Consider the following 14,702-nt stretch of genomic DNA (forward strand, 5'->3'; position numbering starts at 1 on the left):
TACGCCATCGCCCAGAGTGTGAAAACCTTCAAAACATCGTAGAAGTGCCAACCCTGAGACTTGCCCTAACCTTGCCTTGAGCCATGTGTTGATGAGTCTTCAGTGTGACTGAGACTTCAAAGGCATTTCAGCTCACTAAGCAGAGGATGCTCCTTCTCTCTCATCTTCACTCAACTGAATCCCTCTGCAGAAGGACATTTTGATGATTTGGGGGAGGGGGGGAGAAAAACATTTGCTTGGCACTTTCTTGGAACAGCTTTGACCACTGCGGATGGGGGCAAATTAAGTCCTGCTAACGTTAAAGTCATTAACCAGTTAGTTTGATCCCAAAATGGTAAAAACAACATGACGAGCCATTGAAGTTGGATGAAAAGAAGCTCGCAGTGCATATATTTTCCTGTTTCATTCTAATGATTAAAAAAATAAACAGCAAAAAGGTCTGAGAATAAAAGCTATCATACTGCATATTTAATCAATTCCATGAACAAAGTAAAGTCAGCTTCATATCAGAGGCCCATCTCTGCACCATCACACGCTAGTAACAGTGAGGGCGTTGTGAGGTGAATAAAGGGCTTGTCCCCTGCTTAGTTTTGTCTTCACACACAAATGGAGGCAGGGAAAGTGTGGTCTTTTCAAAGGCCGCCTGCAGGAACCTGATGGACGCACAAATTAACACAGAGAGAGGAGAGAGGTTGCAATCCAAAGCCTCCAATGTTATAATTACAGCTCTTTCTTCCCCCTTGACAAACACAAAGAGGGATTTTTCTCTCTCCCTGCTCACATCCTCTTTCTCCCTCTTCTCTCCACCTCTCGCTGCACAGCTTGGCGAGCTGGCATTAATTGCTCCAAAAAAGCTGTGGAAGCACAACAAGTACTTCTCATCCTGGCATAATTGTGTCTGTAGGAGTTGGAGGGCTTGAGAAGAAAGAGGGCTTTGCTGCTTACAGGAAGGGCTTTGTAGTAGGTCTCTCGAGAGAGCGGAGGACTTTTGAATTGAAAGAACCGTGATATGATGGCGCACTCTGGTGGACAAACAGTGAAAGGAAAGGTATTAATTTCAAGGTGGAATAAATATAGAGAATATAAATAGCAAGGCGCACAAAAAAATGTCCCATTGTCTCATTATTTTCCTGTGAATTAAGGAAAACATAATACAACACAAAACGTGTATATATAACAGCATGCTGATCGTGAAACAGTCGGTAAAACCCACAATGAAAATTAATTTCAATAACAATTTTATTCATATAATTTTGCAATTAATCGTTTAATCATTAAGTCTTTTTTTATAGGTCTAACATATGTCAAAGTCTGTCTATGGTTACTGTACTACCTTTACCTGCCCTGGCAACTAAAGCAAAATAACGTCATTTAAAATTGAAAACAGCAAACAGGAAATTCCACATAATCTATCATCACATTGTATTTCAAGATAATATTACAAAGTTTCTGACAGTTTAAAATAAATCATGCAGTCACGAAACTTTACAGGTGAGTAGTTGAGATCAAAATGAAGATGGGTGTGATCAGAGCAAGGGAGCCAGAAGTAGGGGGGGGGGGGAGGAGCCATTGCCTCCCCATCACTGTACGCCCCCTGGACCAATTGATGGTAGTTTTTTAATCTTTGTGAATTTGTAAAATATTGAATAATTTGAAGTTTCCTGAGGGGAAACGTCATCGGCCAAAAAGGCTGGAAACTGTTTTAATCTGTAACAAATGTTTGTTTTATACGATCGTATGTTTTTTTTATGTAAAATCCTAACTTGTAAAGTAACTATTAATTAAATGTGGTGGAGTAAAAAAGTACAACATTTGCCTCTAAAATGTAGTGCAGTAGAAATAAAAAGTGGCGTAAAAAGCAACTACTCAAGTGCACGTATCTAGAAATTGTGCTTTCGTACAGTAAATGTACTTAGTTACATTCCACCACTGCCTGTACCATCCATGCACATCCATGCATCGTTATACATTCCAGTATTGGTTGTAATCCCTGCAGTTGTATCGATATATATCAACTAACCCACTATAGGCTGGCAGGTCTGCCTCCCAAGCATCATCTTCAAGTCAATTTATTGTACACCGATGATATTGTCAAACCAACCCCCACTGGCACCAGCACATTTTACACTCGTCAGTAATACGCTGCAATGCAAAGCAGATGTGGACATGGAGCTGCTACTGTAAATTTATTTAGAGGCACATATGCAACTAGGCGAGGAACGATCTGCTTGGGCTGCAGGAGAAGAGTTCATAGTTTCAGTTTGTGTGAAGCATAGAAGTAATACACACATTTCTGAGGCAAATGAGTACACAAAAACACAAAAGCATGGTTTGCGCTAAACATGGATCATTTTTATTTAGCTAGTGAGTTACCTAGAGGAGAAAACTGTCACATCCTTGCAGTTGATGTCTTGCCGTTTTGGGGGAATCCCAGTCAAGCCAAGGGGGGGGGAGGGGGTGATGTGAGGATTCTCCCAAAAGTGCTTTGAGTTGTTAAGGACAGACAGTCTGATTGAGCCTGAGGTACGATACAGTACATCAACATCAGAGCAAAGACAGTCACCCACAGGACCCAAGGAGGCCTGCGCTATAGTTCTACCAGAGCAGCAGGTTTCTCCTCAGACAAATGCACTTCAGAATGACAGAATCACAAAAGAGAGAGAGAGAGAGAGAAAAAAAAAATACAAAGATGTGCATTGGCCAGTGTTTGCCAGCCTGCTGCATAATTGTAATCTTTTGGTACACAGAAACAGATGCACAAAGGAAGGGAACAGGTAGAGGGAGGATACATCCTATGATTGGCATGATTGTGGCTGTTTCCCAATTATTTCATCCCACCTGTCAATCCTCCAAACCTCTGTCTGAGGACTCGGATCAGATGGTTGAATACAGATTCAAGTAAAAGACTAAATCATACATAATCTTTATTTTCTCTTCAGGAGCGGATGAAGCTCACCAATATCCCATTTTGAGGCATAAACAAAAAAAAAAAAAAAGAAGAAAACTACAAATAAGCCTGGTGAAATCTACTGACTACTTCGGTTAGTCAGTTAGTTGCTCTCAAACTAAATCAAAGAAGAACAACACAGAATTAGAGAGTTACGGTAGAGGCTGTTTAGGAGGACTGAAAGTGCTTTAAAGACAGATTTTTTTCGAAGTGGGTTACGTTTTTCTCGTGAGACAGGAACACAGGGTTTGATGCACCAGTCAACGGATACAGATGAGTCCATCTATTGTCATGTTCAAGTGTTCAGATACATTGTCGTCTTCAGCGGAAAAGATTTGTGAGAGCCTTTCCTCCTTGTGGTTAGGCAAATTATATGTAAGGTCCTACATCATTAGTGTTGCAGTTCTAGCAGAGAGCTTGCTTGAAGGTTACTGTTTATTTCTATTGCGCTCCTGGCGAGAGAAAAAACAGAGAGGTAATCAGTGGATGGTATCAGAACAAGAGCAAACAAAGGACACAAGCAAACAGGAAACAAACACGTCTGTCATTCACGGGATGAACGTCAAATGTTGAAGGAATATCCAAGTCTTTGACTTGTGCTAATCTATGCGGTCAGATACATGTGAAATTGTAAATAGCAAGGAAGTCTGGGACCGCCGACAAACTCTGACATCCTAATAGATGTCACAATTGGTTTTCGAGGCCCTGAAGATATTATCCAGTAAGAGATCCTGATCATGCTACTGTGACCTAAGCCATTTATGAAGGAGATCAATATTAATTTTACTCCTTAGAAGAGCTGTATCGAATGAATGCCTTCATTGTGTCCATCTGCACTCGTACCACTCGGCAAATGTCAATAATTACTCTTATTTATTGAATGTTTCTATCTGGAATACTTGTGGTCTTTGAATTATACATAGAATATATCTTTTTTTAATCAATTACAACTCAAATATAAGATAAGCTGACAGCATTAGTCCATTGAGGACTGATCAGTGTCGGTGTGCTGCTTTTCAATCAATTCTGACTCTTTGAGAACAGCTGTCTCTCTCCAGAAGTCTAATACCAAATTCATTTTTAATGTCCTACGTTGTTCCATTTTGTAGTTTGACATCCTGTTCTCCATGGAAAGTACTCGTTTCCAAAAATCAAATGATGTTTTGCAAATTATCTAAACATTATATTCCAATATGAGCACAATTTAACTTAACGTAAGTAATAAAGACAGTCGTATAAAAATCATGATTAGTTATTTACAGGAAAAAAAAAAAAGTGTTTACAAACTCCTCAGATGAAAACAACCTCTAAGATGACAACATCAAGTCTATCATTCCCACTGTTGATACACCGAGTTCCTCTACTGGCAGGAAAACCAATCACTAAAGTACCATTATGCTTTCTGTTTAGTGTTAAGATAAGTGAGACACCGAGCAAGAGAGTATCCGATGCAAGAGGAAATGACTTGAGTAGGCCTCAAGATATATACTAAACAAAATGTTTGGACATGTTTTGGTTTCCACTGCCGGCCTGGAAATATGAAATATTCAAGGATGTGTCATGGATTACAGTAAAAGAGGATTACAGTGCCATCTTTGAGGAGTGAGTGTCCATGTCAGTGGTTTGAGAAAAGCCCTATAAGACCAGTGTAACTCTATCCCCACAATGGATGCTCAGACTGGCTCCGGGGACGGCGGACTGGTTTTCACCCTAACGCAGCATGAGCTTCTTTATTACTACATCCAGTAGGGGAAGGAAGCAGCTAACCTTTAAGTATTAATTGCCAAATTAGTTATGCTAATAACATCCTGCAACAACATTTAGATCCAAAGTTATCTTTAAGAAAAACCCCTTTGGGAAGGTGCGATAGTGCAGGTGGCTGTGCTGGTTTGACACCCCTCACAGTTCGGGGAAGGACAGGCCAGACAACGGAGAACAATTACCCTTGTCAGGCGAAGGAGGGCGAGGCCTGAGCCGGGCCGATCCTGTCATGTAGGAGGTCAGGGCTACAAAAGCAGCACAGCGCAACGCCCGCGCCACGCAGGATGAAACAGGCTTTCTACTGACAGGTTGTTTTCAGAAGCCTGAAAACATTGACTTGAAATATTTATGAGAAAGTAACCCAGCGCATATTAACAAGGTCAGCAGAGAGGAGTCAATACAGCCTCAATGGAGCACCAGCAGTGGAGGACTGGGAGAGAAAGGAGGGGGCTGGTCATGGAGGGGGGGGGGGGGTTAGATTAGCATACTGGTGAATCTAAGAATGGATGCTGCAGGATGCCAGCAGTGATAACATGTCATTCTCCCCCTCGGCTGCTGTTTTTCCACAGCAGTAGCATCCCACATAGTTTTTTACCACTTAGACTAACATTTGTGGTACACCACTGTTATTACCTCTGCAACATATTTTAGCTTTCCCCTCGGAGGGCGCAGGCTTACACTGCGTGTGAGCTTTTCAGAACTGTGTGCACAGAAAAAAAAAAATGTAACAATGCATTTTTATCATGTATTTTGCTGGAAACATCTAAAAGGAAAACTGCACCAAGTCTGAGGTACGTTGCAGCCAGTCTGCAGGCCGAGGGATTATGCTGTTAAAGACTAGTAAAGCATGAGGAGCCTGTGGAGAGCAGAGAGGCTCGTTGATCAAAGGGAGATCAGAGCCTACATCTGCCTTTGTCTGATAGAAAGGAATGCCAGGAATGTGGGCTATTTCAGGAAATCGCTACGCTAACTCCACTTGGGCAAATCATCGCAGTCTCAACTGCACAAGATGGCTGATGAGGAATTAGGGTTTCCTGAACCTGCCTATGAGTAATGGTGGCACGTCAATCTGCTGACGGGCCTCTGGGAACTTCCATTCACACCAGACTGTTCATTGAGCTACAGGATGTTGCAACCTCTCTCTAAGAGCAGGTGGCACAAGATTAGCTGATTACAGTCTGGCTCCAGCCCGTAGCAGTGATTCAGGGAAAGTTACCTCCCTTTAGACTAAAGGGCAACTAAACTGAACTGTCTCAACCATACAATCAAGCTATTTACAGGGGACAGGGTTATTTACATGTATGTTCATCTCACCTTCCTCAGAGCCTCCTCCTCTTCCTGACGTTTCTCATAATGTGCAAAGTCATCAAAGATTGAGGTGGTATGCTTGTAAGTGGCGATAATTTTAAGCACTTGTTTGGCCTTTTCCAGAGGCACTTCCTGAGTGTCCCTGGAGTTGGTTACTGGCTTGTTGTCATTGTTCTCCAGCCGGATGTGTCGCAGCTGGTTGTTGGGCACGTCTTTGATGAACGCCCACTTCACCTCAAACTTGCCCTTCCACTTGTCCTGAGACCAGACGCCTGCATAGGCATTGTAGTCCACTGGTGAGCGCATCTCGGCCACACCACAGAAGTGCCCGCTGCCGTTGACGCTGAACAGCAGGTACAGGGGCCCCTTGTTGCCCAGTGAGCGGTAGGCACCATCCAGACGCTTGTTGCCGTGCTCTGTACTGCACCAGATAGAGTACTTGATTGAGCGGTGGATGTCATCTTCAGAATAGCTCTTGATAATGAAAACTCTGCCATTTTTCAAGTTCCAGTCAAAGTCTTTGGGGTTGTAGTTGTTGAGGGCACGGAGTTTCTCCAACACGGGATGCACTTCTCCGGAGCAAGGGGAGGCACTAAGTGGGAGTCCCCCACCCAGACCGAAGCCCTCACCGCGGTTCCTGGGAGCCACCCAGCGGTTGGGGGGAGGGCCAGGCTGCTGGGGTTGTTGGTGATGAAGGGGCTGTAGGGGACCAGGTTGAGAGGAGAGGTGCATGTGTGGATGGCCAGGGGGCATGGGCTGGGGGTGCTGGGGGGACTGGAGAGCATGGAGCTGGAAGGACTGGTGTTGGTGTTGGGGCTGGTGTTGATGTTGATGTTGGTGTTGGGGCTGATGTTGGTGTTGGGGCTGGTGTTGGTGTTGGTGTTGATGTTGGTGTTGGTGTTGATGTTGAGGAGGCAACGGGTTTTGCAGTAAGGGCTGGGGCTGAGCTAGGAGAGGCTGCTGCACCATAGGCTGCGGGGGCATCATATTCTGAGCTAATTGGGGCTTGTTCAGAGAGCCCTTCTCATCCCAAGTACCAATGTTCATATTGTGCTTTATGGGGGGCGGGGGAATGGCACCTCCCCCCATCCCCATGTTGGCTTTGGGTTTGACCTTGGGCTGCGGCTTGGCCGGCTTCTTGGCAATGGCTGCCCAGGAGGCAGGTTTAGGTGCAGATGAGCTGACAGACGGAGGGAGGCTATTGGCTGCCATACTGCTCATACCTGCTGTGCCCCCTAGGGGGGAACCCACGGTTTTAGTGACAGCTGCCACCATGTCCGCACCCAGTTTGAGGCCCGTCATACCTTGCTCAATGCTGTTCAGCACCGGGACTTTACTAAGCTGGGTGTCGCTTCCAAAGCCCGCCTGTCCGTCCGTGATGGCCCGACCCAGCGAGCTGGGGGCGTACCCATAGCTGTTACTGTAGACTGAGCTCTGTGTGGACTGACCCTGAGAGACACTGGTACCCCAGGTGGAATAGTCTGCATTACCAGGGAAGAAGTTGAAGCCATGCTGGCCCAGGAAGGGAGGGGTGTTCCCAAGGGCACCTGGCTGGCTGAACACGCCGTCAGGGATGAAGTGCGGCTCGCCATTGCTCATCTGTCCATAGGCGGTTAGGTAGGGCATGGGAGGGTCTCCTGCTGTGGACCAAGCGGCCTCTCCCAGAGAGTAAGGGAAACCGATGGAGGGAGCATAATAGCTGGGCATGTAGGGGTCAGACATTGGTGGATAGCTGTTACCCTGTGGGACATAGAGAGACAGTTAACGCACTAGACATGACGACAAATAACAAAATAATTAAAACATGGTGACCTCATATTATGAACAGTGAAGATAGATTGCGAGTTCATACTTTGAAACGAACAGAAACTCACAAAGAAGTGACTGTATTTATGTGTTTTGTAGCTACATGAGGTTATACTGTCCACAAGTACTAGGTGACACGGTGTCGCTCTGGACAGACCATATTATGGTTTAATGTAGGAAAGTACCTGATTTGTCTGGCCGCTTAGATAAGGCTCAAAATCATCATCATTCACACCATCCTTTTGATGCATTGATCCGTTTTGCACTGGGGATAAGAAGCAAAAGGACAGTAAATCATCATATGTGCTCATTTGGAAGTCACAAATATTTCCAGCTCAACTAATTATCTAAAATCGAAAACTGACGAGATCTCAGTTTGGTGTAACAAACGCAGAATTAGGGAACATACATAATATCAGGCTACAGTTTCAAAGCACAATCAACAGTAAGCAGATAGCATGTTAGCTCATTTCAATTAATCAAAACAGATGGTACCGCCACACTCTGATGTGCAATTTATAAAAAGAGGGCTCGGTTTTTCCATTTAAATCATCAGTGTTAAAACGCATTACCTTTATTTCCTTGTCCTTTAGGTCTCTGAAACAGTGAGCAGCACAGGAAAAGGAGATGTTGTTAGATCACGACAGGAAACGAGAAGCACACACACACACACATAGAGAGAGAGAGAGAGAGAGAGAGAGAGAGAGAGAGAGAGAGAGAGAGAGCAGGCTGTATGCTACATAAATAAATATATATAACAGTCGAAAACCATCAGCACGGAATGTTAACATTTACAGGTTGCCGGATGTCAAACGATGTGGCATCCAGTAACTAAACGGTGCCGCATTGGCAACCGGGTCCAGCTAGAGTGGGTTGGTAATTCATCCGGCCTACATCACAGCTAATAGCTAACCATATATCAAAGACTTTTCTCTTTTTTTTTGGTACCCTGTTTGATCTGGCGTGGCCCAAACCGGATCAAAACTGTTGTCAGCAAAGTTTCACGGCTAATTCACAGCAGCTTTGGGCTGCCGGTACACGAACCTGATCGACTGTGGTCGCAGACATCCTCCAGGAAGCGACACTGAGAGCTGGTTCGTGAGACTGTCCACGGCTTCCCCCCCTGTTTCTCTCTGCTCTCCGGTGCTTTCCCTGGCTCGTTTCTCGGGTCGTCCAATCGCTCTGTAACGGTTGCGCGGCGGAGGGTTTTTTTTTTTTTCTTCCTTCCTTCCCGTGGTCCGACCCGACGACGATCTGCTTCTTCTCGTTGTTACAAACGGCGACTGTGTGTCTGTGGAGGAGAAAGCGTCGGTTAAATATGTGCGATCCTGCACACAGATGGCCTTCAGCAGTCAACCTGAAAGTGCCTGGTGTCTTACTGGAATATCCCTTACCATTTTCCACAATGGCGGATGGGCTTTTTACTCCCGCTTCCGTTCCGTTCTGCTGCTCCGTGACCTTCCGCCTGTGACGCTCTGAGTCATGTTGCAAGCTGACACTTCACATGACAGTCACAACAAGTTACTACATTATATTCTCTATTCAGAGCAATGTCGAGCCTTTTTATCGACCAGCTACTGTTCAATCTGATATCAAGATAATATAGTCACCTCTGCATTAGGTACTATGTCAAACACATGCACGTCTGAATTATCAAGTGGATAAAATACATTTTAAGAAATACAAAATAGAGTGCATTCAAAAACAAAAGGGTACTTGTATTTTCTACTATTTTCTAGTTTTATTCCACTTCATTTCAAATTTATGTTTTTAATCAAAGCATCTGATTAACCTGTAAGATATGTATTATATTATAAAAGAGATTCAACCAACTACAACATTAAAATGACCCTTATACATTAATGCATTATTATTAACAATCTTATAATATGTCATAGGCCTAAACAATAAGCTCACAGGAGCCATTTTGAATGGAGGACTCGGGGTAACTTGAAACTGATTATTTCACAGTGTGGTATTGCTAATGTTGCTTTATTAAAGGATGTGGATACGTATTTCATCATGGCCTATAAAAACTAAATATTGAGTATAAAACACTCATGTAGGCTGTATTAAAGAGTAGGTCAAAATAAGTTTTTTGGCTGCCATTAAAGACATGTTACTGAAGTGCAGACATGTAGTACTGTAGTAGTAGTAGTAGGAGAATAAATGTAGTCTTTTTCTATTTGGCATCTGAGAAAAATATGTTTAGTGAAATATAACGGCTATATTTAGTCAAGTACGGATATGAGGTATATCTATAGGTACTTTAATATTATTTACTCCTGTGTACTTTTACTCCACTGCATTTGTCTGATGGATGTAGTGACTATAGTTCCTTTGCAGATTATAATGTTGCATACAAAACATTATCAGTTTATAAAACATGATGAATTGTAAAGATGAAACTGTCCAACAGTACCCAGTGAGCACTAGATATAAAATCAGCTACAACATTAAAATGCAGGACAGGAGTATTTTTACACTACTTTAACTGATCTGAGTACTTCCTCCACTGCTCCACAGAGCGTTACTGTAGTTGTAACGTAATGGACTACATGTGCTCTGACTAAACGAGAGTCACTGGTGCTGCTACTCTCGCGATACTTCCTCAGTGGGTCGCGGAGCAGTATGGCAGCCGTGGCGCTGAGGTCCTGCCGCAGAGGACTTTCACATATTTTAAGTAATGGAGGGCTCGCAGCTTTGTCTTCACAGCGTCTGGAAGGTTTGTTCAAATCTCCGGTCTTCGTACAACACATTTCTTGACGTCTGAGTTTCATATGAGGACATTTAAACGCAGAGGAGGGGGTGTGGTTCACGCAGACTGCGTCGTCTTAAAAATGTAGGGCATGTGAACGGTGCGGTGTTTGTGAATGTTTTTGCGTCACCTCCGTCGATTGTCGCTGTATTAAAAACCTCTTCGACATTACTTGGTCTCGTTATGTAACTGTGCCTCCATTCTTGGTATATTTTTGTCGTCATGGGGGGAAAAAAATGACCACGTTGTATCTCCACCATCCATGTGCTGCTTTCTAGTTTGCGTCAAGAGAAGCCTTATCTTACGAAATTGTGTGTGTGTGTGTGACATTGTATCACGCAAAGATGTTTTTCTAATTAAGCTATTTCACCGTAGGGTGTTGCGAGTCATTTACGTAACACGTTTTGTCATAGCTATGATACGTTCCATTGTGCCAACCAGGGGTCAGGAGACACAAGTCCACAGTCCAGTATGCTTCACGACCAGACCTCCCAAAGCTGGCCTACAGAAGAGTGAAGGGGAAGAGCCCAGGTGTGGTCTTCCTCCCAGGATATGGCTCCAACATGAATGGGCAGAAAGCTGAGGCACTGGAGGAGTTCTGTAGGTCACTAGGTCACTCGTACCTTAGGTAAGTCATTCAAGGTGCACACAATGCTCATAATCTTATACTAAATGAAAATAGATCAGATCAAACATACCTCATACATACAGTGTTTGTCCTGGATGTCGTGAGTCTTCTTTTCCATCTGTAAACTGAGAAACACCTGCAAATAATACGTTTGCACTCGGCAATTAAACTTGATTCTCATAGCTCTTTAAACTGAACACGGATAATCTAAAGTGTGTTACAGCTTTGCAAGGAGTATAAATAAAATGTACAAACTGGAAAAGATGCACGCTCCCACCACACACCCACAGCTCCTACAGCCTTGATCAAATAACAGGAGAAGCACCTGTATAGTTTTTTAAAGTTGTGTTTACTGGAATAATTACTAGAAAAAGGAATGCAATTTCTGTGAGACAGCTGCTTAGAATAATTCGTCACCATATAATTAAGATACAATACATATAGCGGCCCTGTGAAACAAACAAACAAGCAAAATATGCCTTAGTATGAATAATAGATTTAATTGTGTTTGTTTTAAATGCAGTTATAACCAAGATAACAGAGTATATACAAAATATATTTTAGTGGATTTGATTATGGAGAGTGAATTTTGCATGCACAAAATGTCTTAAATAATGTAACTAAAACGATAACAAGTATTGATCCTTTTCACTGAGATCCTTCATTTCAACAGACAAGCTCTGTTCATTAATATTCAAAATTGAAAAGCCAAAGGTTTGCATTTAAATGATGCAACAACTGGTAACGTGTGAGACGCCATAACCAGCAATCAATCTGGTTATTTTCTCAATTTTCAATCAATAGTTTGAATGACAATGCGATGTCTGGAACGGCTGGAGGTATATTTCAAAGCCTCCATTCCTGAGGTGACTGGCTATGAAATACATGGCTCCATCATACTGAAAAGTCAAAGGCCTCATCCAATGTTCAGTGTTGTATAAAACTGATTTAATCTACTTATGTCTCAAATAATCTACATTAACCTTTTCCGTGGCCTCTCATGGCTTCCCTTTGTTTCCCCCTCATGACCATTGGCTGTTCTATTTATGTTTTGCCAGGTTTGACTACACCGGACATGGGGCCTCAGAGGGGGTGCTATCAGAAGGAACTATTGGTACCTGGAAAAAAGACGTCCTTTACGTGTTGGATGAGTTGGTAGAGGGGCCACAGGTAAATATTTCCTAGGATCACGGGTTGAGAGTCGGTTCCCGTTTAGAACAGGTTTAACGTCATAATTCATGCTCTCAGGAACAAGTGTTTTTCTTCCTGTGAGACTTGTCATGAAAGGAAAACGTATTTAAATGTATGGATGTTTTTCAACAAGCTGGACAAGAAGTGTAACATGTACGAGTCCCAAAACATTGATTTCAGTCGAGTTATAATCACAGGGTGATTGTTGTTCAATATGCATGCGTTAAACTATAAGACTCATTAGTTTTTAATAGCTTACAGCCAAATGAAGCATCTTCTCACAGTGATACAAGTGCATCTCCTAAAATCAACCAGTAAAGATGTTTAGATACTCTGATGGGAACATCTGAGCCACACAGGCACAATATAAATGTTATGTTAAACTTAATTATTGAATTTGACTAATGTTAGTTTTTAGTGGATTTTTTTGTTTTTGTTTCAACACATAATACTTTTAATAATAATTTCTGTCTGATGTGGTTTTTCCAAAACAAAGTTAAAAACTCTTAGAATTACATCTACTCGTTCTCCCTAATTCATAAATCCAGATTCTATGAAAATACAAAATATTCTACAATAGATTCTACATCACACTTATATAAGTTGCATATTTGACCAAGATTGGCTCCAAACTAGCTGTTATGTCACAAAATCCTGCTGGTACGTCCACGTGTTAAACTCAAGATTTAAGTTGAGCACAAAGAAACTTCCAACAGCTGAATGTAAAAACAGACTTCTAGCATCAAACTCTGCACATGTTTCATTCTGCTCAGGGAAGCTCAAACATCCAAGTGAAGTAACGTACAATAAGCAAAAACTCATTTTTGAGTTTCTCATGTTTGTATTTTCTATTGTATGTTCATCATCCTTCTATACATTTAATTCTATAAAACAAAATCTTGCACCCAAAAAATAACCAGAAAAAAAAGATGTATTAGAGAATTAATAAAAATAGAATCGGGGCAACAGCATGATCAATAAAAAATGTGAATTATTATCATTTCAACCTCCAGTATTCATTGTATGTTCCACTACACCTCCAGCAGATGGCACTGTGTTACAACACTTGCGGTATCATTCGTCTTCCACTGCTATGATTCTACTGCACGAGTCTGGTGTCTTTAAGGACTGTTTTTAATTTTGTATTTATTAATCAATTGTTCATGATTTACAGTCTATTCGTGGTGTTATTGCTTACTTGTAGATAATAGTGGGTTCCAGTATAGGCGGTTGGTTCATGCTGCTGGCGGCCATTGCGAGACCAGAGAAGACTGCAGCGCTGGTGGGCATCTCCACTGCCGCTGATCAAATAGTCACATCGTTCAACTCTCTTCCTCTGGAGGTAGGAACATGTCATATTATCTCATGCATGTCACATTGATGTCATTCTGTTTGAATATTGAGTTGGATTCTTCCGTATTTTAATGCGCAGACGCGCAAGGAGTTTGAGGAGAAGGGGGAGTGGACGTTGCCCACCAAACACTCGGAGGAGGGTCTTTACAAGTTTAGCATGGACTTTCTGCGAGAGGCAGAAAACCACTGCGTGCTCCAGAGTCCAATCCCCATCACCTGTCCCGTACGGCTCATTCACGGCCTCAAAGACGAGGACGTCCCCTGGCACATCTCCATGCAAGTCGCAGAACGCATCCTCAGCAACGACGTGGATGTCATCCTTCGGCGACACGGCCAGCACCGCATGTCCGAGCGGGACGACATCAAGCTCATGGTCTACACTATTGATGATCTCATAGATAAGCTGACCACTGTGGTCTGAGTAAGGGGTGCTGAGATAATGAGAGGAGGACTGTGTTTACCGGGAAGTCAACCCTCAAGAAAATGTACCAAACAATGGCATGTTTGTCTGCCAAATACAACCTTTTTTCCGTTTGTGTTATCCTCCCCGTACTTTATCATGTCACTTCAACATGCCGTTACAGTGATAACTATAATGAAAGGGAGGTTCCCTGTTAGCTGGTCCCTTATATCTTCAGGTTGCATTTGTATGTTCCAGGTTATTATGTGGAGTGTTATGTTGGCCTTTATTAGGTCCGCTGTCCCTGCCGCTGTTCTTCCTGTTTGACTGTTTCCCCCTCTTTCTTTACTTGGACGCATAGTTTTCCTGTGCCTTTTTTAATCACTTTTCACCCGTTTTGGCCAATAAAACCTCTGCACACTGAAGTGCAGGTCTCAGTCTGTTACCACAACCAAACCCAACATAATCAACTGACAAACGACTATCTTTATGAGCGCTGTTGATATTGAAATGCATACACAATACTTAAGTTCTGAAAGTATTTACAATT

The 14,702-nt window shown here is 42.8% G+C and overlaps 2 protein-coding genes across 3 annotated transcripts; one reads left to right on the forward strand and one right to left on the reverse strand.

Annotated features, from left to right (window-relative positions):
• Positions 1-1,223: 1,223 nt before the first annotated feature.
• ythdf3 (YTH N6-methyladenosine RNA binding protein F3) lies at positions 1,224-9,306 on the reverse strand. 2 transcript variants are annotated; one of them, XM_031850409.1, is made up of 6 exons: positions 9,217-9,306; positions 8,867-9,113; positions 8,395-8,419; positions 8,008-8,087; positions 6,023-7,756; positions 1,224-3,399 (listed from the first exon to the last, which is right to left on the reverse strand). In XM_031850409.1, the coding sequence occupies exons 2-6, from the start codon at positions 8,888-8,890 to the stop codon at positions 3,376-3,378; spliced, it is 1,887 nt and encodes a 628-aa protein (XP_031706269.1). In that variant the 5' UTR covers positions 8,891-9,113; positions 9,217-9,306; the 3' UTR covers positions 1,224-3,375. The 2 variants fall into 2 exon arrangements, with proteins under 2 accessions (XP_031706269.1, XP_031706270.1); XM_031850410.1 differs by having other exon boundaries at positions 9,202-9,220.
• Positions 9,307-10,437: 1,131 nt separating this feature from the next.
• On the forward strand, positions 10,438-14,615 carry abhd10b (abhydrolase domain containing 10, depalmitoylase b). The gene is made up of 5 exons (XM_031850460.1): positions 10,438-10,547; positions 11,022-11,208; positions 12,267-12,378; positions 13,604-13,741; positions 13,832-14,615. The coding sequence occupies exons 1-5, from the start codon at positions 10,454-10,456 to the stop codon at positions 14,171-14,173; spliced, it is 873 nt and encodes a 290-aa protein (XP_031706320.1). The 5' UTR covers positions 10,438-10,453; the 3' UTR covers positions 14,174-14,615.
• Positions 14,616-14,702: the final 87 nt, after the last annotated feature.

This window comes from Anarrhichthys ocellatus, unplaced genomic scaffold (genome assembly GCF_004355925.1).
Source record: "Anarrhichthys ocellatus isolate YVR2014 unplaced genomic scaffold, GSC_Weel_1.0 scaffold10, whole genome shotgun sequence".
Taxonomy (NCBI): Eukaryota; Metazoa; Chordata; class Actinopteri; order Perciformes; family Anarhichadidae; genus Anarrhichthys; species Anarrhichthys ocellatus.